The sequence below is a fragment of the Apostichopus japonicus genome, chromosome 10, assembly GCF_037975245.1.
Source record: "Apostichopus japonicus isolate 1M-3 chromosome 10, ASM3797524v1, whole genome shotgun sequence".
NCBI lineage: Eukaryota > Metazoa > Echinodermata > Holothuroidea > Aspidochirotida > Stichopodidae > Apostichopus > Apostichopus japonicus.
In genome coordinates, this window is record NC_092570.1 from 6,503,128 (window position 1) to 6,526,350 (window position 23,223).

General features: G+C 38.0%; 3 protein-coding genes across 9 annotated transcripts; 2 read left to right on the plus strand and 1 right to left on the minus strand.

The window, feature by feature from the left end:
* The first annotated feature begins 231 nt into the window (after positions 1-231).
* Positions 232-8,152, plus strand: LOC139975375 (uncharacterized). 6 transcript variants are annotated; one of them, XM_071983300.1, is made up of 4 exons: positions 232-545; positions 2,365-5,875; positions 6,529-7,571; positions 7,775-8,152. In XM_071983300.1, the coding sequence occupies exons 1-2, from the start codon at positions 439-441 to the stop codon at positions 3,326-3,328; spliced, it is 1,071 nt and encodes a 356-aa protein (XP_071839401.1). In that variant the 5' UTR covers positions 232-438; the 3' UTR covers positions 3,329-5,875; positions 6,529-7,571; positions 7,775-8,152. The 6 variants fall into 6 exon arrangements, with proteins under 6 accessions (XP_071839401.1, XP_071839402.1, XP_071839403.1 ...); XM_071983301.1 differs by having other exon boundaries at positions 6,529-7,166; XM_071983302.1 differs by having other exon boundaries at positions 6,529-7,166; positions 7,787-8,152.
* Positions 8,006-11,605, plus strand: LOC139975379 (parkin coregulated gene protein-like). Its single transcript, XM_071983313.1, has 3 exons — positions 8,006-8,380; positions 9,054-9,251; positions 10,036-11,605. Exons 1-3 carry the CDS (start codon positions 8,147-8,149, stop codon positions 10,318-10,320), a joined length of 717 nt encoding a protein of 238 aa, XP_071839414.1. The 5' UTR covers positions 8,006-8,146; the 3' UTR covers positions 10,321-11,605.
* A 651-nt stretch (positions 11,606-12,256) lies between these two features.
* Positions 12,257-23,169, minus strand: LOC139975386 (rhodanese domain-containing protein CG4456-like). 2 transcript variants are annotated; one of them, XM_071983322.1, is made up of 5 exons: positions 22,872-23,169; positions 21,132-21,376; positions 20,016-20,198; positions 15,551-15,713; positions 12,257-15,063 (listed from the first exon to the last, which is right to left on the minus strand). In XM_071983322.1, the coding sequence occupies exons 2-5, from the start codon at positions 21,328-21,330 to the stop codon at positions 15,003-15,005; spliced, it is 606 nt and encodes a 201-aa protein (XP_071839423.1). In that variant the 5' UTR covers positions 21,331-21,376; positions 22,872-23,169; the 3' UTR covers positions 12,257-15,002. The 2 variants fall into 2 exon arrangements, with proteins under 2 accessions (XP_071839423.1, XP_071839422.1); XM_071983321.1 differs by having other exon boundaries at positions 22,996-23,162.
* Between the last annotated feature and the right edge of the window lie 54 nt (positions 23,170-23,223).

Genomic DNA, 23,223 nt, shown 5'->3' on the forward strand with positions numbered 1-23,223 from the left:
CATGATATTTTCTTCAACATGACATCTTGATAAAAATTGTCAACCTATTCGCGATGTCTCGATCTGTTCTTTCACGACCACCGTAGTTTTCAGCTTAAACCCAACTCCCAATTAGTAAATATACAGCAAACGGAATGGCTATTAAATTTGGTTACCCAATCGTGAAATGGAATAGTGTATTTCAGATAAAAAGAATATTTGTATTGTCATAACTAACTTCGTTCTGTAACTTTACATTACAATAACCGATAGGAATATTCTTTATGAGCATTGTGAAGCTTTCAAGACAATAAATTAACACGAATACATAGCAAGGTTTCAACCACTGTATCATATGCCTATACCACTACACTGACAATCGTTGAAACTTTAAGGAAAAGGGAAACACTTGGACTATGCTGTCTCATCTGTTCAAATTGTTCTCACTCTGACGTCACCATGGCGCTGCTTGCCATGACTCCAAGAAAGGCATGTCGTGGCGTTATACTTTGTTTTGTGGGATTTCTTTTATACGGTCTGCTCTTTTTACAGTCTAAAAAACCAAGGTAGGTTTGACAATCGTCATAATAGTTTTGCAAAGAGTTGAATTGCATGTCCATTGACTATGATACATGCCAGGTGATTCATTGTTGATATATTACAACTATAATAGGAATATAATATACATATTAATATGTTATAGCAAGTGCACGTAAATATCGAGTTGTGTAAAATTAATGCGGAAACTGAATTGGCTGATCATTCTTTAATGATCACTGGTACCACAGGGAACTAACATTATTAGGGGCTGAGTGGGATATAGCAGGGGCGTATCCAGGGGGGCGCAACAGGCGCGCGCCCCCCCTATTGGCCGTCACCAAAAAAAAAAAAAGTTTAGCAAAAAAAAAAAAAAAAAAAATTGATGACGACCTTTATGTGAGATGTCGGTGATCGCTCAACCCCCCCCCCCCCCCTCCCGTATGCTTTATTTTTTGTTTGCCAAACAAAGGTTCTGGCGAAGTTCGGCGGCATAATAGTTTTAGAAACATAGATGGTAATTGTGTTTGTATTATCACTATAAACACTAAATGACATGCCAGCCATACTAAATTGTGCATTTTGTGTCCATATTTACTGGAAATGTTGCTTATTATTAAGGTCGAAAAATGGATCACATATGGCCATGGGCGGCGATCCTGGGTGGAGGGGGGATATATCCCCCCATGAAAATGGGTGGAGGGGATGTAATGCACCGTATCCCCCCCCCCCCACCAAATGCCAGGGATAAGAATATTTTCATGCCTACATTTATGCATCTTCGTTAATGTACGGCTCTTTTTTAGCTTCATTTCTCGCCTACCATAAACGCAGTGCGATCTTTTCAAATAAAGCGTCTTTATAAAGCAAAAATAGTTGACTGTAGGCTTCATTGGCCCTATAACAACAAAATGTATTATTGCGCCCACGGTATTGATATAGTACATATATGCATCCTCATAGTATTCATATAGGCCCTATAGTAGGCCTACACACGTACATGTTCCCTCGAACAGCTGAGAATCTCATGTAACCAGGGTAATGCTTAATACACGTTTCACCTGGATGCCCTAGCAATCGGTACCTAGGAATGTAACTATGTGTAATTGTGTATTGCATGTGTATAGGCCTATAATAGCCTGCATGAGGCCATTTTCTTCATCGAATAATATAACAGAGCTCTCGAACATTCTAACGTTGCGCCTGAAACAAGATTGACAGGGGCAATTTTCCCAAAATAACACCCGAAATTTAAAAAAAAAGTATTTTGGATCCTGATTATGAGATATTTCGGACATGACATCCCTATTTTAAAGTTGGGTATATGCCGCTTGGAAACCTCGGGAAGTGCCGTTTCCGGCCATCTAGAGGGTTTGTTAATCCCAAAATTTTCTCATACGCTTCGCGCCAACTCATGGTGGCGCTACGCTTAGATAGTCAACAAGGTCATATCCCCCCCCCCCCCCCACTCGGAAGTACGGATCGCCACCCATGCATATGACACCATTTTGCATTTCAGCCCTTCTTTGAAAGCAAAAATTGTACACCCCTCCCCTTAGACCCATCCCCCAGGACGGCGATCATTCATGCCCCGCGCCCCCCCCCCATTGGAAAATCCTGGATACGCCCCTGTATAGGGCCAGGACTGAGTACTGACATCAAGCCACTCCTCGTTCTTCACTTTCGTAACCTTGAGTAATATCTATAAGACCGTGCATGTTTTTGTTTTTGGAAATGATTTTACTATTATAATTACTCCTTTCCCTCCTGCAAGTTAATTATAGCTTATATACGGACTCAAAGGTTTGTAAAGGGCTTTCACTTTCTTTATTTCTTTTCCTTTTTCAGCTCACTCCAGCCAATCCAAATCGAGAAAGCTAGTTTAGTCGTACTGCATCGTAGAAATAATAACCAACCCAACACTTCCGATTTAGCATTGCCGATGTCAGTTCAACTGCGGAACTTCATACCGAATGCATATATCTATCCTAACACTACTAGCTCCTATAGAAAATCTATCCTAGCCTTTCTACATAGTCCGAAAAGTGGTGGACTCAGCGTGAGAGACTGTCTACTCAAGTTATACCGCATAGCGAAAAAAGATCGTCCTCTCGTCGTTGCATTTTCGACGGTATCTGAAGTTCAGGAGAATTTACTCAACAACATCAGTTCGCCCAATGATTACTATATGGGAGACTCAGTAATGGGAATTTGCGATCACGTGACCAACAGAGATTGTTCTTATTTCACAATGATGAGGGATCCATACGATAGAGCGATTTCTCATTATCTCTTCTGTCGAAGTGGTCGAGGCGGACAGACCCCATCCTGCAATACGACTTTGATTCAATACACCCTGTCACAGTGCAGCTTATATTTCCGCCAAATGACATCCCGCATGTTATGTTCCCATAGTAACGGTGACACCCAGTCCGGAAGTCAGACGTGGATTTGCGATCCCAAACCAACGAGCATTGATCATTTACATCTCAACCGAGAGAAGAGAGAACAAGTCTTACATTATTTTCTTGATAACTTGGATAAAATATTTACTGTGATTGGCCTGACTGAGGAGTTCGAAACCTCTCTCAGAATGTTTCAGAAAATATACGAAGAACCCTTTCAGCTCTGTAGAGGGAACCATGCAAATGCTGGTTCATATCTGGATGGTAATAAGGATGACATTCAAGAAGAATATAGAAAACAATTAATGGCAAATGACGACATAACTCGATGCTTACACGAAGATATTAAGCTATATGAGAAGGCGACCGAAATTTTTCAGATCCAGGCTCGGAGTCTATCGTTGTAAAGGAGTGCTTCAGAATGAATAGGGAGATGCAAATGCATTGTCCCGTGTGGGTAGGACTATGGCCGGGTTTAGAGACTAACTAACAGTGGAGTACTTACATAATTGGTACACGGCGGATCCTTCCTTTGTCACCTCGTGCAGGTGCCTAAGGGGTGTCCTCCCTCACCCTTTGAGAATTTTATGTTTTTGTAACGTGGCTTAGATTCAAAATGGTGCCATCTTTGACAAAGCTTTAATTGAACTGATTATATTTTTGGAGGGCGGCTGTGGCATGGTACCCCCGTGGCTGGTAACCGGGCAGACCGGCCCACGCTTACTATACGCCACTGCTAACTAACTTTGTTGAGACAGACGACAATGACTGCTCAGGCCAGGATTCGAGGCTTGAAAAGTAAGGGGTCAACAAACGTAAGTTTGTTGTGTATGTTTGTGGGGTGAGAAGGGGGGAGGGTACGTATACGCGAACGGTAGCTTGGTTCATGCTTACAGCCGTACTAAGCCGTCAGGTTATGATTGGCTGAGACGGTCCTGTTTATTGGACCCTCGGGATCTGTCGCATTTTATCTCTTATTTTCTAGAAGCGATTTTTAAGTACAAACATACATGCCATAAGAGGAGTTACTAATTTCTTTGAATAAAAAGGTATATTTGTCGCTGTTAAAACACCTCCACCCCTCCCCCCCCCCTGTCCCCTTTTAATATCGACTTGAAATTGCCGTTCAGTAAGCTGTTTTCCTGATGCAACGAGTGGAGTGCAATTTAATACCTTTCAATAACTTATGGCATAAATAGCAAGCTCGTATATAAAGTTCCCCTAATCGGGACAATGTTGACCTATGGAGCAAACAACAATGTCAACGGTTTGGTACATTGATCGATGTAAACTAAGCGGATTTCCGTTCGGCGCAGCCCCATTCCCCCTCCGTTGTTTACGCCTAATGTATACTTCAACTCTGATTCATCAGATATATGTGAATTTTATTTATCTCTTGAAAACACCCTATTCTGTCGTCTAAATGTCTGTATATATGTTTTCACGCCAAAAATCCTCTGCATGCCGTGGGTATTTACAAACGACTATACGGGCCTGTCACGATTCTGCGATTGTACTTTCTTCATCTATCTACCCTATTTATTAGTGGTAACATTTTACAACTGCGCCCTCATTACCATCCTCCTTGTCATCATCACCTCTACCTTTAAGATATATCCTTTATGTACAGCCATTTCTTGTAGCAATTTTCAATCGCACTGGGAATCGCGCAGATACGAGTTAATAGGCGAGATATATGATGAGTGCAGCAGTAGGGTCGAGACAAGTAAGTGAGCAGGGGAGCAAATAATGATTTAATTTGGCCAGAGTTAAAACCGTGTTTTTTGTGTGTTTTTTGTTCTGATAAGATATGAAACATTTTTGCCATATTATGTTAAGTGAATAAATTTTAAGGTCTTAATTAGTACCGTAGTTTATTACTTTGATAATGCTTGTTTTACCGGGTTTATCTTTTTATCTATAGACCTCAGTTTTGGTTTGCCAGTTTAGGAGTATTTCTAGAAAGGATAACATTGGACAGAAAACTGATGGTTGTTAATGAGTGCAAAGCGACCGATAGAGGTTTCCGAATCATCACTGCCGGACTTTAAAAGAAACTTTGTGGCAGAGTCACTAACGATTTTATTTTTAATAAGTCGGGATGCTGGTTTTACCTTTTTACACATCCGACAATCTAACTTGTATCAATATAGCTAGTATATTTATTTGTAGTTCTTTTCACGACAACAAATTGGTCTTCGCTTATCTTATGTCTTTGTAAAGTTGTTAACAATTTAACAGTGACTGTCAGTCTTTCGTTCATATTCAGAGCTAGTTTAGTTTATAATTCTGCTTTCACTCAGGGACGCAGCCACCTTTCTTCGTTCTCATGAGGGGGAGGGGGGGGGGTTAAGATGTCGTCCAGGCAGCCGGGTCTAAGAGTGTGCCCTCCCCTTTGGGAAATAGAGGTGCCTGCTATATATTTCACTTTTTGATGTTGAAAAATTTTCGACTGTGTATCCGGGTTGTCCCGCATATACATGTTCAGATATAATTATGTCAACATACTGTGCAAAACGACTGTTATAATATCTGTCTGTAAGTGGGAAGGTGCTTAGCCACACCACGAGATTAAGTTGGGGGGCTATTTCTCCCCCCCCCCTCTTTTGTTGCGCCAATGATTTCCTTTCGATTTATGTTGTTTATTATTGAAATCCTATCTTCGGACTAAATTCACCTGCAATATTACAAATCACTTCATGAACCCCAACTGCCCAACGGGACTCCAGCATTTAATACACTTATCGTGATTCTAAAAATAGCAGGACTGTTGTAGCCCAATAAGTTCCATAATACACTGAGGGGCCCAGAAACATGTGGGTCGGCGGCTCTACATCCTCTGGAAAGTCATTGCTGTGAAAATCCTTGTCGGGCCTTGTCCTATAGTATAAGCCTTCATGTATTTCAACTAAGTTCTGGGGTCTCAAATGGTCTACGTCGCTCAAAATTCTATGGTAACTATAAATAGAGAACACACATACGCACGTGTGTGTGTGTGTATATATATGTATAATTATATATATATATATACATGTATATATATATATCTTATGTATATCGAATATCGTATATTATATATCGTATAATAAATATCTTTGACAATTTGAAGTATTACCGTACATGACAGACGTTAAGTAAAAGAGAAGTATATATGCTATTTAACTTACATGAACGGTTCCCTTCACTTTCACTAAAATTTCGTTAGGCTGAAACTAAAAACCATTCAGAAAGATATGTCAGCAGGTCAGATTTCAAAGGAATGCGACAATGTTGCTCGTCAAGTTAAAATATCAAAGTATGTTCAATGAATTTGTACATATATACAATGTTGTCATCATATTCAAGTTTCCCGCTCTTTCGAAATAAACCAGCGACATATTGATCCGTGAAATGACCTTTATAATTGTCTTATTTAGCACTGTATTCTCGTCTTATTTAGCACTGTATTTTCTTCTTGTTAATTTAGAAGCGTTATACAGGCGACCAGAGCACCACGTTTACACCGAGCAGTATAAAACCAGACGAGTATAGGCCTATCATGCTAACTCGTCGAAACACAAATACATTCCATTGGTTATAGACAAAATCCTTTTCCTTTGTTATGCAGATTACGTTTCCTAGTCATCCGATTCAGTTATCGCAGTTCGCATACCTTTCGCATTCAAACAGGCTTCCTACTTTATACGGATACTTCGATGGGAACTTAACTTATTAGCATTTTCTTAAAATCTTGGCGAACTTAAACTTCATGCCTGTTTTAAATTGAAACAGAGAGGTGTTAAAAATGAAGGGGAACTCTCTTTAGATACAAGACTGACAGGAGCCTAGTGTCCCTCATTCACAGTGACGTAGCTATTGTTTCAGAGTGAGAGGTGGGGCCCTTCATCCTTATTTTATGATTTAACTGCACTTGACAAAAAAAAATCATAGAATTGAAAACCACAAAGTTCTGTCCAGCCATCTTACTTGACAGATATATTGTTAACCGTTGGCTCAAAATGTCGGACCCGCAAACTGAGCCCTGGTTCAAGGAGCCATCAAAACCGTATATTGCTACGTGTAATGTATGCTCATGCACTCTCACATCCGATTATATTGCCATTTCATCAGTATTGAGTTGAAACCGGTGGATGATACAGGATTTCGCTTAGTCTTTGGAATCAAAATCGCTTGACGTTTCTCGACATGATCTATACAACATCAGTGGCTGATTGAAAGAAGGGTGCTACTCTGGCACGCACAAAAGTAAAATAAGATATGTTGTAACTGTTAACAAAAACACTGCTAACATCTGATCAGACCAGATGGTATTTCCATATAGTCTTGTCTATAAAGAAAACAGGCTTTCCAAAAATGTTTAAACAACTGATGAACATCAATTCAAGCGACTGGACTACTTAGATCATGACAGAAGGTCAGTTACTCAGGTGCTGAACATATAAGACTTTCATGGCCCTAAATGACACGTTTACAATGCATTGTGACAAATTTGTCGAGAGCAATGATGATGTTTATTTTAATGTCAAAATGAACCAATTGTGCCCAGTCGTTTATCTTCAGTTAAGAGAACGTATAAGCCTATTGGTTGAGAATGGAGAACTTCACCATCAAATAAGCATTAATGGAGCATCCAGAAAATTATTTCTATATGTAAGGTGAATATCTTACAAACCAAAATAGCTGAGGAAGATGCTTGAAAGTCTAGAGTCAAGTTGTGTTCAGAAAGTGTTATTATCTTACTTCTTACTCTTAGCAAATGTTGGAGAAACACTGATAATGTCAATACTATTACATAATTTCAACCAAATTATTTAATGTCTCTCCTTTGTCCTGTCTATTTCTTCCTTTTCTAGTTCTACCTTTAGCTTGTTGTCAGTAGAATAATTAGATTTTGCGATCAATACATGATTCTTTCTGTTAGAATCAAAGACCATTCCTTCACAAACGACTTAGAGGTTGAGACTAACCACAACGGCTGCAACGCAGGTTAGGTCATTACCATAGTAACTGATTGTTTACCGAATCACGGCCATATATTGTTGTACACGCCATCTGCAGTATACAAAACCGTGCGAACACATAACTACGTAAATTACGCACGCATAAGTTACGTTGTTGTCGTTACATACAAGTGTGATACGGCTCAACAATCCAAAAGGCAAAGAGTAAAGACCATACATCAAGTCAGACAAATCTTCTAGGTTGCTTGTTATTTCTTGTTCAGGATGCCACAGAATAAAATGACGGACAAGGCTAAAGAAAACAACAAGTCTCTTACTGCAGATGCCTTTTCTGTGAAATCACGATTGAAAAATTCTGTAGTGACACCTCCTCCTGCAGCCGGTGCTTTCAAGGCGAATCCATTAGTAAAACAGACAAGTTTCCGAAAATTCTACAACAGAGGCGACCTTCCAATTGCTTTGGAACACGATACCAAGGGAAACAAAATCGCATGGAAGGTAAGTTAGTGATTTCATTTGTCCTTGTTTTCAAAATGTCTAAAGAGCATAATCTAGCTCAGGCTGATTAGGCCATTAGGGCCTAACCTAAATAAGTTACATTGGTTCGATTGAGTAAACGAAGGACTAAACTACACAGGGCAAGCAGAACGTCGATTGTATCTTCGGTTGGCTAGTGAAGGCTACATTAACTATAGAATAAGAAATGGAGTGTTGTAAGCATTCCAGAAAATTGGTCACTGGAGATTGAATTTGAAGTGTCCGACTGAAGCCTTTCATAGCGAACATGGTGAGAGCCTAGGCCTACATCACTTTATCATGTCAGATTTTCACCTTTCGAATGTAACACCAAAGAATCATTTTTACAGTGGCAACTCATGGCCACCCTTCATTTGTTGAAGGATATCATAGAACCGTAGCCTACCACAAAACAAATTCACATGAAGTTTATTCCTACTGTAATATGGTAAACAAACATGTCATCTTTTGACATTGCAAGGCCACTGTAAAGAGATTTGCCAGTCATAGTAGATCTAAACCTAATCAAGCAGAGAATGTGAGCATTAAAAACGTGGGGTTTGACCCCCTAGCTATTTATTATGATTTATTTTTTATCATAGTATAGAATTCAAATTGGTTTGTTATTTTACAATATATTGAATTGTACTTTCAGGTTGAAATTGAAAAACTGGATTATCACCATTACCTCCCGATGTTTTTTGATGGCCTTCGAGAGACCAAGCATCCATATGGTTTCTTTGCTAGGCAAGGTGTTCATGACATGCTTGAGCATGGAGGCAACAAAATCACAAGTGTCATTCCACAACTGATCATCCCTATCAAGAAGGCTTTAGAATTAAGAGAAGCTAAAGTAAGTAGCTTTCCTATTTTATTGTCTTTCATCCTACAGTACAACCCCCCCCCCCCCCCCCCCAACTTCTGTTTTGTGCAAAATGGTACGCACATTTGTCAGGGAAGATTTAGATTTAACTTTGCATAGCAATATCAATGTTTGTTTATCGTAAAACAAAAATGAAACGCTAGTGTTCTATGTGTGTAAGGGTAGGCCTAAAACATCTTTTCATTTCTGTAGCAAGACCATGCTGCATTTTAGTTTCCTATGTGGTTATTGCTAGACCAAGTGGTCACTGTGTATGGCCCAAGCCACAATATAATTCATAGGTCTCACAAAGCTTACCACGGAATTCTGTGCCATACCTTTCATCTTACTCAAAGATATTTCAATAGCTAACACCATTATTGGTATAAATGATGGATTAAAGGCTTTCAGCAATAAGTTGTGTATGTCAAGTTCACTGTGCTACATTTCTGCCAATTTTTGTGGAAGACTACTAGCCATCATCAATGTGAGCTGATTGTGTTGTTCATGAACTATTACCATAGAGCATCTTTCACCCTTCAGATGGTTTGAAAAGATGTACAAAGTTTGCATAGTTTATCCATTTCTTTCACAGTCACACAACGACTAGAACGTATAAATGTTTGATATTTCAGGAGTAAAAGGTGCACTGTCATTTACAGGGGTGGACCAGACCATAAAAGTGATACTGGCTCGGTGATCCAACCAGAGGCACTTAATTACCTACATAGAAACAATGTTTTGATTATATCAATTTGGTTTGATTTCTCAACAGGTACTCTGTACAACACTTAAAGTCCTCCAGCACCTCGTTGTTTCAGCCGATTTGGTTGGTGAAGCGCTCGTGCCCTACTACAGACAAATTCTGCCCGTCCTTAATATTTTTATCAGCATGAATTGCAACTTGGGTGATGGCATCGACTACGGACAACAGAGAAGAGAGAACGTCGGTACCTTGATTCAGGAGACACTGGAAGCCTTTGAAACATATGGTGGACAAGATGCATTCATTAACATTAAATATATGGTTCCGACCTACGAGTCATGCCGCTTAAACTGATTCACCGAAAAATGATAAAAAATTGGCACTATAAAAGATGTAACTTCAAACTACTTGGAATCTGCAATTAAATTTTGAATGAGCAAAAATGACTTCACAGTAAGACAATGTGTTATTGTTAAATCCATTACATTCACATTTATTTTAATATATAGTGGTGCATTTCTACTTCCAAAACTGATTCCTTCAGATCATCTCTCCAGTATTATTCCTTCCATAAAATAAGTTTTAATATAGTTGCCCTTACAGTGACATATTTCCTATGCAAGATATGGTATGTATTTATTTCATATATATGAATGGCATTGAATTCACAAAGCATCAGCAGTGTCCTTAGGGCTACCTCACTTCTTGAACCTTCTCAAAAGAACTGTAAATATGTAAACAATGTCTTCGAAAGACTATCAAAACTAATTTTAGTTTACTTTTTTTCATTTTTTTTACTTGTGCGAATGTTGTAAATAGAGTTTGTGGTCCATCTTGAGAACTTATCAGCTTGTTCAGTACATAATGAATGGAATTATAGTTCACTACTTGCTGTACATAATTAATTGCTTCAAACTAGTACCCTTTAATCCACTAGGGTGAGGAAAGTAGTAGAGAGTAGTCTACTGTGGTGTTTATATGAGTAACTTACATAGCAATACAAATATAAAGTTTGTAACTCATTTACATGCTACTTCCATCTCACTGCAACCCTAACTAGGAGATAACCTCTCTCCTTTCTCATAACTTTTATACTTTCTGTATCTTTGGGTAACTATGGTAGCGTGAAATGAACCGTCGGGTGACATTGAGAGTAATGAATGATTTTTTGTTACTGTTGAAGTTTGGTATCCAATATGCCGCCATGGTTCGATGTCCCGTCCTTATTTCTGCGATGAAACAGTCTGCCATTTCGATCATTATTTGCAAGCGAGAGATTTCATAGTCAACTCGCTTTGAAGACTGGAAAACCTCCCTGAACGGTTTATCTTCGCACCTATCTCTCATTTTCTATCTCTATTTAAGGAATTTGCCTTTAATTGCTGCTGAACACTGATGGTGATGCTATTTTGAATTTTCATGTACATAGTTTTGAGGTAAAACAACAAGTTACAAAAGCATGAAGGCATTTGTGACATAAAGTAGAGAGGAATGATAACCTTCAGCATGAGAGCAGGATTTTCTTGTTTTTTTTTCTCTCTTTATTTTAATGTCTGTTTAAATTTACATTTTCATCTTGGAACTACTTATGGAAATGTTAAGTTACAGTAATAAACAATTACAAATAAAGTATTTCTTATCTTTGTTATTACTGTACTTTCTTTGCTCTTCAAGTTATTTTCAAAAGGAAGAAGCTCAATAGATGACAGTCAAACAAGTTTGTCAAACTAGAAGTTTGACAGACTATAAATAATTTGAATCTTTCTTTGAGGCATTATTATTACATAAATAGTTTCTCTTGCAAAATCTACCAAGTATTACCATGAGTGGCTTTTTCATATTTTGCATGCAAAACAAATAGTACGATCCATGTACCCTGTAATTCATAATGTCCAGAGTACATCTTTAATGTGAACAAAAATCAGAGTCGATTAATGCATAGCAAGAATCCTGTAACCGTTCTTTCAGTTTTGTATAATGATCACACGTTCGAAAACTTCGCTCCGCCCTTCCATTGAAACATTTTTCAAAAGAGACTTGAAACTTGCCTTACTAATTGCAGCTATGGATATTAAGTGTTGTTTTACCTGTTTTTCACCTATTTATGTACATTTTTTTGTTTTAACACAATTTGCAGCAGTCAAGGACTCAAGGTTGACTCGGATGAAGAATGAAGCAGAATATCTATGCATTTCTTACAGAATAACTTTACAGAATATTCCACAAGAAATATCTCAAACACATTTAACAAAAGAAAAATATGAGAAAAAGTACTGTAGATAAATCCAAATTGCGGTTTTCTTATTCTATTTTGTAACCTCTTTTAGTTGTACATGTCCATATAAGCAGAAAGGATCAAAAGATAAATTGATAGGTAAATTAAAAAAAGTAAACAAGTGCAATTCCTTACCAATATGATGACATATCTACTCCCCATTTGTGTCATAGAGGAGTTCAATTCAATTGTATTCCAAATTCAATTAAATTGATTTATACCAACATCAAACATATCACAGACACATCAAATACATGTAAAAGAGATATTACAAGTTTTCTGAGGCAAATAAAACAAAAAAATTTATAGGTACTTGATGAGTTGGGGAGCCAGAAATAAGCAAGCTATTTTGAGTCTGGAACCTTAAAGGGAGTGAAGACGCGCGCACAAATAAACGTCTCATGCCTGTAATCTGACCTAGTTCGAATGAGGTGTAACAGAAGTGTTAGACATCACCATCGATCCCAGAAAATACACACACAGCTTGCTACCGTCGGTAATTAGACACTAGTGTACAGTCAATACATGCAGCTACGGTCAATACCCACAACACAAGTGTACATAGCAGCGATGGACATCTCAGGTCCAGATAAACGATAACAAGGTATCACGTTTCATTACTGTCTGCATTTTGTAGAAACAAGAAAATAACTTCACTTGCAAGCAACGGAAAGTTAACTTTTTCATAGGGCGGCACGCGGTTTGGGGCGAGTCTTCAATGCCTTTGAGAGAAAGGGAACACAAACGCAGGTCAAACCCACAGGAACATGATGCACTGTACAATGATAATCAAATGTAAGTGGCCAATGAACTGAAACGATACATCTGAAGAGGTGGATTTGAAGGAATGAATAGCACTTTTACTTGTTATTTCACTGGGCAGTGAATTCCGTAGAGTTACACCATGGGAATTTGCCTTTTACTAACTTTTATTCCAGTGGGGATCATGAAAATAACTTCTGGAGCGGGTATTATAACTACATAAAGTATTAAAAGCTCAAATATTTTGGAGATCGTAAGGTAAGAGCGAAAAAGGTGTATAATTAGAGAACACACCACTTAAGAAGGATCGATTAGTGATGTGCGAGTTGTGAAATGAACATATATTTGAAAAGACAGAAACAAAATCAAAATTATTCCTATAAAAAATATATTCTCTGACACTGAAAAGCACAACATGTTTCACAACATTCACACATGTCTGTTTTTTAAAGGTATATTATACCTTTAAAAGTAAGGGGGAAAAAAAATCTGTCTTTTATCAGGTTTTTTCATTAAACCTAGTCCATAATTTCTAACAATTCCTGCAAAGAGCCTGAGACACATTTCTAAACAAAAACTATTAATGAGAAAACAACACAGGGCTGACTTTTTTCATTAGGCAGATATTAAATTTGGATATGTTAGTCAGCAGGTGGGTGTGGGGAACTGAAGTACTGGAATATCGCCAAAATCATGAGTGTCTTTGTTCCATTTCTTGAAATGACAACTTTTGACGATGATTTGAGGTACAAACTGGGCATAACATTTGAATCTGATCACAAAATTGATATGAAAATAATATCTCCTTTAACTTTAGGGATTTCAACTTTAATGACTGATCAATGACGATAACATAACTCATGCATGTTGGAGAATTTCATTTGTTCCGTGTAAACCAGGAAACTGCCTGGCTACTTGTTGAAATCATAACTTTCTTGTGAATTTGTTAAAATGTAAACTACTGTCAAATTAATTCTGTATTAGGCACAGTGTCTAAAGAAAATGGCACAGTGGCTGCCAAACCACCCACCCCCCCCCTCCCCTCCCCTAAATCAATATCCAACGAAAGAGATTATCTCCGCAGCTCTACTATCAGTGAAGCCAGAAGGAAGACTGTTATATTCAGTGCTCTGTAACATTTGACTGACTCTTGAGATGAAGTGGCCATTCCAACTCCAACAGTTTCAATGACTATTTTACATAGCAAACTTTCAGTGTTTTTGTGTTACAGAATAACATTCTGAATATTTCAGACATAGAGAGTGTTTTCGGAGCTACTCATTCGGTGTTAGATTCATGTTTCCCAACCATAGTCGAATTACTCGAATAGAAGTATATCAGATATGAACAGGGGCGCCGTTTCCCGCAGGGACACGGGGACGCGTCCCCACCAAAAATTTCAGAGGTGGGGACATGGTATACCATGTCCCCACCATCTTTTGAGTGAATTTGGAAGTCCGACTATCCATGATATCCTGCTATACCGCGTTAGTCGTAAAGGTCTCAAGTACCCATTAGGCGTTATCAAAATAAGCAACAAAACTATTGAATGGCGGTGAAGGAAGGTGAAGATGGACTAATTTCTTGTTTTATATCGGATCATTATGATGTTTGTATTTGATAAATTTATCATCTGTAACTCTTATTCTTGTATTTTTTAATTACTACTTTTCGTGTAACATTTAACACCGTGAAATATTAAAATAAATGACCCATTTTTGTGTCTGGGAAATGCAAATTCCGGCAAACTGGGGGGTACATCTGTCAAAAAAAATCCTGGTACGCCCCGCGCGAACCCATTGTCGCGCTCCGCTTAGATAGTCACGTCACCACCAATTTTCAAAACAAAACGGCGCCCTTGGATATGAATATAGGTACTGTGCTTCCATTCATCCCCTAAGTTGTAAAATATTATTCACCCAGGCACCATGAAGGTTTAACCACAGAAGAGATCTTACTAAGGCATACAATGGAATATTAAGAAGGTGCCTCCAGGTCATCATGACGGAAGTTCCTTCTTTTCCGACCATTCTTCCCAGCCACCCGGAAAATGTCGAAATCTGGGAAAGGAAATAGAATGGCACTCAAGGTTAAGATGTGATACATTTTAACAAACTTAAGTCTGAGGATGATAAACGAAAAGGATTTGATCTCGTTCCTTGCTTCAGCAAATGGAAATGCATTTTAAGTTGTGCTCATTGAAATGAGAACGTGGGTCGACTGTTTTTTGAATTTCAGGCATATTTGAGTAATATAGGGAGTGTTAGCTCAGTGGTTAACGCCGGTGCCTTTCAATCCTAAGGTCCCTGGTTCAAGTCACTCAATGATTAATGTATGTCGTCCAGTTACAGAGTTGTTGACAATTAACAATTCATAATCTTAGACGTTAAAATATGAATCTAAGAGACTAACTTCGGTCAGCTTGTGGCTTTGATAAGCCAATGATGGCTTCTTCGCAAGTTCCTGCTTGCAGGAGGATCTAAAATACATACATACCTACAAATATCACACTGTCAAGGTAACAATTTAAACCCATTCTTGACTTACTTATTATATCCAAGTGTCTTGAGAATATCTAGTCCAGTTTTACTGCGAATTCCACCGAGGCAGTGAAGGACAACTTTGGAATCGTCAGTCTCAGGTTTTTCTACCTTGTATCGGTCTTTGAAGTCATCAGCAGGAAGTGAAAAGGCACTGTAAAGGTCACCCACTGTATGAAATCAAACAAATAACATATCAACATCAGAACATTACCGGCCATTTATGATTCTTGATTTACAATATGTCACTCAGTTTTGCACCCCTTGCAAATATTTCAAGTTTTTCTTTTTCCAACATGAGAATCAGGACCTGTGAATATTAGCAAGTACTAACAGCTGTAGCTATATAGACGCTCACACAATTACTCAATTACATGTTCAAAGTCCAAACAAGGCTTAGGTTTAATATGTGACAAATTACTTTGCCTTTGTACTTTCGAAACAACGACTTGTTAGGGGTACAATCAAAATACTGAAAACTTCTTGATGTAACTTAAAAGCTAAAAGCGTAATTTTTTTTCTTGAAATCTCTATGCAAACAAGTATAAAAACAACTGTAATAACAAGTCTTGTACATCATTGTTTAGGCCTACTTCACTTTTATTTTTACCAAATTTCTTAAGTTTCTTTACTCTGTACACGCTTCTTAAATATTTAAAAAAAAACTATTTTATTAAGCATTATTAATGTATTTACGACTTCTTAAATCTTCATACTTTTTATATTATTATTATTTGTCTTTTTTTAAAACTATTTTTTATTATGTCTTTTTTTTAAACAAGAGCCCAAGGGCACTGTGGTTCCTTGCTTGGGGTATATGACAATACACATATTATCAAGCAAGATTGGGCTCAAATAGTCCAAGTAATTGTGGTCCTACATGTACGCATAAAGTAACCAACACTATAGCCAACACTTTTGTGATCACAAAGTGTGATCGGATTTTTGATCAAAAGGCACTTTTGAGATCTAAATATGGCGTCGAAAATGTAAGAAGTATAAGGTCACCTACAAGCGGGTCAACAGATATGATAACATTGGTGACCACAGATGACATGACCTTTAAGTTTGAAAATGTTCCACCACCCCATTCACAACTTGTCCCAAATTATCAACCGTGGAAAACTGTAAAAATTCAAACATGTTTTCTTTGCCCATTTTCTCCCCCCAAACTACTAGTTTTTTAACATTAGCTGACCTTTGGTGACCTTGGATCACATGACCGCTAAGTTTGAAAATATTCCCCTATACCATTCGCATCTTGTCCAAAAAAATCAACCTTGTCACACCTTGGCACTGGGAGTTATTGCATGAAATGTCTGAAAATTAACTTTGACCTCCTATAACTTCACACACAAAGCTCATCCAGGGGTCAACCTATTGACATTTATGATCAGAAGGTACCTTTAACATCTGAAAATAGCATCGAAACTGTAAAAATCCCCAAAACACGAAAAGGTCACCAGAGGTCAAATTGAGGTCAAGGGTCACCCAGATGTGGGTGGACAATTGGATTACGTAGAAGCAACTCCCAACCCTAACTGACAATTCGTTCTCAAGTTATCGCAAAAATACTAGTTTTTTATCATTAATTGACCTTTGGTGACCTTGGATCACATGACCGTTAAGTTTGAAAATATTATCTTATACCATTTGCAACTACTCCAAAAATATCAACCGTGTCACACCTTGGAACTGGGAGTTATTGCATTAAATGTCTGAAAATTAACTTTGACCTCGTATAACTTCGCACAAAAAGGTCACACGGGGGTCAACCCATTGACATTTATGATCAGAAGGTACCTTTAACATCTGAAAATAGCATCGAAACTGTAAAAATCCACAAAACACAAAAATGTCACCAGAGGTCACCAGAGGTCAAATTGAGGTCAAGGGTCACCCAGATGCGGGTCGACAATTGGATTACATTGAAGCAACTCCCAACCCTAACGGACAATTTGTTCTCAAGTTATTGCAAAAATACTAGTTTTTTATCATTAATTGACCTTTGGTGACCTCGGATCACATGACCGTTAAGTTTGAAATTATTCCCCTATACCATTTGCAACTTGTCCCAAAATATCAACTGCGTAATACCTTGGCACTGGGAGTTATTACACTAAATGTCTGAAAATTAACTTTGACCTCATATAACTTAACATACAAAGGTCACCTTGGGTCAACTTATTGACATTTTTGATCGGTGAGACCTAAATAGAGCATCAAACTATACAAATTCAAACATTTTTTTCTTTGCCCATTTTCTCCTCCCAAATACTAGTTTTTTAACATTAATTGACTTTTGGTGACCTCGGATCACATGACCGTTAAGTTTGAAAATATTCCCCTATACCATTTGCAACTTGTCCAAAAATATCAACCACGTCACACCTTGGAACTGGGAGTTATTGCATTAAATGTCTGAAAATTAACTTTGACCTCGTATAACTTCGCACACGAAGGTCACACGGGTGTCAACCCATTGACATTTTTGATCGGAAGGTACCTTTGGTATCCAAATCTAGCATCAAAACGAAACATTTTCTTTTTTGCTCGTTTCCTCCCAAAATAAGCCCATTTTTTCTAATGTGACCTTTGACCTTTTGACCTTGGTTTCAGATGTAGTTTAATCTCCTGATTCCAAAAAACAAAACGACAAGTCTGTGCAACCATCCTAACTCCGACCGAAAAACTTTGACCCCATATAACTTCGCACATAAAGGTCACACGGGGTCAACCTATTGACATTTATGTTCAGAAGGTACCTTTGACATCTGAAAATAGCATCAAAACTGTAAAAATCGCCAAAAACACGTAAAGGTCACCAAAGGTCAAATTGAGGTCAAGGGTCACCCAGGTGCGGGTCGACAATTGGATTACATTGAAGCAACTCCCAACCCTAACGGACATTTCGTTCTCAAGTTATCGCAAAAATACTAGTTTTTTATCATTAATTGACCTTTGGTGACCTTGGATCACATTACCGTTATGTTTGGAAACGATGCATTACCCCATTCACAACTACTCCCAAAATATCAACCATGTCGGACCCTGTCAATGGGAGTTATTGCTGTTTTTAATATATTGGTTTTTGGCATCTAACTGACCTTTGGTGACCTTTGCGGGCACCAAAAACAATAGGGATCTTCCTCTTACTATGGGCTATCCACCCAACAAGTTTCATCATGATACATCATTTCCTTATTGAGATATCGTGTACACAAGCCAAGCGTCACATACACACACACACACACGCACACACACACACACACGCCAAGTTGAACGCATAGGTTCCTTGCTTTGCAAAAAGCAAGGAACCAAAAAAAAATTTTTAAAAACTATTTTATTAAGCATTTTTTAATGTGTTTTTGACTTCTTAAATTTTCTTACTTTTTATATTATTATATGTCTTATCAGAGGGCCTCGTGGAAGATTAGCTATTGCTAAACGAGCTACCCTCTTAAAATAAAGTTGGAATAAAAATCATCTGACTTGCATAATCCAACTAACACCATCCCCAATGGTCTGAAATCATTATCTCCTTTAACAATTTTAAAATATTATAACAATATTTTAAAATCAGCATGAATCTGAAGATCATTCCCAAAAACAACCCCATTACAACACATCTCTTTAAGGTTAAACTGTTTAACTTTCATCAAGAATCATGACATTTGATTCTATTTTGTGTTTTAGCTTGCTTTGGAACTAGGTAAGAAAGGAATCTGGCAGATTAATAGCCTATACTACATGGAATAATAAATTTCATGCTAATTAGCTATCTATCTACAAGTCCAAGACGTGCTTATGTCTGAAATTTGATAAAATTGCAGTCACAATTACCATTATGATCAGTGCATATTAGGGTTAGCAAGATGGCTGCAAAAGTCAGAGGTCAAAAGCAAACCCCAATTTGGACAGCGCAAACATAGATATACGAAAAACATTCCACAATAGTTTTAATACAAGAAACCAGTGTAATGATTGTTAGGCCAATCTGTCAAAAGTAGGACGCTAAGGGGCTGCAGCATCTTGCAGCTTGGCTGCATTGGGCATAATTTTTTGTGTTGTTTAGTTTCACACAATACATACTGCAGTTTGACAGGATTGGGGGGGGGGGGTGCCATACAGCAGTTTTGTTCATTTACAAATGTAGACAACCCCATTGTACTGTTTATTGGCTGTAATGGAATGGTTCACTGTTCATTACGAAGCTTCTTACCCTATGTTGCACCTAAACACTCCGTCATATCTTCCTCCTCACAGTTCTTTATATCTAAAATCATCTTCGTTTTCTTTTTCTGACTAAATAGTTCTGGCAATGCCAAAACATGTCCTGTGTCCTTTCTCTGACTCAAGGTTTTATAAAAATACCATGTTAATACGCCCAGCAGCTTGAAGGGCAATTCAAGAGAAATAGAACTTAAAGATATTAATTAATTGTAATTTAAATGAAACTTAGGCCACCCTACGAGGAATATTCACGGAGGCTCCAATCTGGCAGGTCTTTTCCAGCTCGGACCTCTCTCGGACGTCAACGATCAGAGTGTCACTTCTGTTTGAGAGTTCCTCCATTTCGGAGAAATGTACATCTTTCCAACTTTCAGAACCCTCATGGGTGGATGAAATCTCTCTTTTTGGCAGGTAATCTTTTCCTTTTAAAGATATTAAAACATCCATATAAAGTGTTATGGTTATCACAGTGCATGAGTGGAATATAACAAGTTAACTACAGGCAATCCCCCAGATTCAGAAAGAGTGAGATTTTATTCCAAGGTACATTTTTTCACTTCCTGCTTCCCACAAAGTTTCCTTCTTAGATATGCTCCTTTCATTTATCACTGTAAATTTGAGGAAACACAAACAGATAAGTGATAAAATGCTAGTCTTTTATCCTGAGCAACTTCACTATACAGGGGAAGTGTAGGAAGTTGTGAAATAAAGGAGTGAGTGGTCTGTTGGATGGTGCTGGTCTCAGTAGGACACCCAAAATGCCAACAAAACTGCTAACAATTCATATCAAATGTTGGATAAAAGATTGATCATTTTATATGTGTTGTTGAGTCACTGTGTCCAACAAATGCTTTTACTTGATAAATTACTTTTCACGAGTGCACGAGACGACATGAGCAAACTTTTCGCAGATAAAAGGCACATGCTGAGTACTTTCACCATTTGCACTGGATTTTGAAAGTAATTTCACTTCATTGATATAATGCATGTCTTGGGGAGGGGATTTTGAAATAAGCATATAACATACAAGACTTAATTTGCAATGGAAGATATTAGCATTCTTATTTTCAGCTTTCTAAAGCATTAACACAGGTCATCAATATTACCTCACTCAAAAGTTGGCAAAAATATTAACTTTAATTTGATAAGTGTTATCCTACAGATTCTGTCAATTTTTGGGTATTTTTTATGAATGGGAGAACTAAATACATACCTGTCTCAATCAATAAGAGTACTTATTGGGAAGAGGCAGTGAAATGGTTCTCAAAGTGCTTAACAAATCCGAAGAGATCAAAACACTGATTACTTATCAACATTTTCACAAAATTTAATATTTTCAGAGCGGATTGTCTCACCTGAACCTGAAAGGATATTGCTGAATATTGCAGTGGATGACACTTGGAGTGGTTGATGATGATAATGACGATGATATGTGGTTACATAACTGCAGGTGCTTGTTGGGCATGGTTTTCGACATGCCATTGCTGTTGTATATTGTGTAGTGAGCAGTTTCATAGTCCTTTGCAGGCTTCGAACTTGACAACGGAAAGCCATGTTGGAAAAATAACCATTCGTAGCAACAGTCAGTATATCTCTCTGCCTGTGAAAGAAAAGAAAACTATTTCAATGTACCAATGTCTTTAATTGTCAAAATTACCCTCGAACTTGCCTTCAGGACAAACAAAAGTGAAAGTATGAATGTAATTTCCTTCTACTGGCACACGATGATGTCGGAGGTCAGATTTCTCGGAGGTCAGATTTCTATCTGCGATTACCTTACCTTTAGCCAACCAAATCACATGCTGCAGTTTGCCACCAATCACCTCAATACTTAATACTAGAACCTCCAATCGGACTTACTGGTAATCTACTGTACCATCGTATTACCAGAACTTGGCTTTTCAAAGATAATCATGTATATATATGTTCACTTCCGAGAAAGTCCAGAACAAATGAGACAACAAAATATGGCATATGCATGAATTCTGTTGTTGGGAAATAATGGTACTGTCCCCTGAGGAAGAAGAGTTTCATAATTTCATTACAGAGTACCTTGACAGCTCCTCTTCATGGTCAAAATAAAGAACAATGGTATGGAACATATAAGCAAATCATGGAATAATTGATTGTCTGAATATAGTGAAGAATTTTGTTTAGTCCAAGATATTGCATACACTTAAGTTTTGTGTAAAACGTCTGATAAATGTCATTGCATTTGAGCAGCAATGGAAATTTTAAACATTGGGGTTGCACTTTTACATGAAACGTAAGGTTCTGTCTTCAGTTAGAGTATAGTGCTCTCTTTTTCAAATCAATGTATCTTTATCTTTTCCCTGACAGCACATGGTGACCCATCCAGTTGATCCCTGGACAGCGGAGCAAAAAACCTTTGACCACATCCACCATGCCAAAAATGCATGCAACTAGTGAAGAATTTAGCCTGTGATTCATTCTTTGATGCTTCCTAAAGGCTGGTTTACAAAAAACGAATCAAAGCATCAGACACTTTATTTGTACACACATTGAAAGCAGTAAGGAGTGAAGCAATTTCATGTTTCATTTCTGCTTCGAGGAAAGTTGCAAATGATAACACCAATTTATATAAATATACTCTCAATCAAACCGCATAGGCCTACCTCTAAAACAACTCCACCCCCCATCCTCCCCAGGTTCAGCTGTACAACTTTCTCTTTCTGGCTAAAGTCCTATCAGACAGAACAACAAATTTGGGGTACATTTGACTAATCTGTGATTACACTGGTATTCAATGCAGCCTAGGCTAGCACAATTATAAATTAGCCTAGGCCTAGGCCTACTACAGGGTCCATGGTGGAACTTATTTAGGAGTAGCACTGTAGCCTAACCTTTTGACTCATTTACTAGGCCTGGGTCTACAGCTGGTCAATGACTTCTCGTGAACGTCACTTATTACATTGTCCTAAACTCCAGGTGGGTCTATCAACTACAGGTAGCCTTGGCTAGCCCTCGGCTATAGCCTAGGCCTAAAAATACAAGCACTATGTAGGCCTAACTAAAATAAGTTATATGTAGGTTAAACATGGTTTAGGCCTAGCCTATAGGACTCGGATTAGGACCTTGCGTTGGGAGGTTAGTCGACCTTCTTAAACCTCACACTCACAGTCACAGTCACTCCTTTACGGTAACATTGGATGACATCAAGTAAGTTGAGAACCTGCATATCTAACAAACTTGACTTACCAGTTAGAACTTAAAAGTCATTGACTAGGACAAGGCTTTCGTCCAAAGAACTTGATATATCCCGCACCGAACAACACAACTTGCTGAAATTTGTTATTTTTAAAAGGATCGCTGAAGTTCGAGGGGGGTCATAATGTGCTCACGTACCAAACTTTTTGTGTTGCCAGATCGAATATCGAAAAGCTGGGATTTGTACAACACAGCAGTGTTACTAAAAAAGGCTCTGAT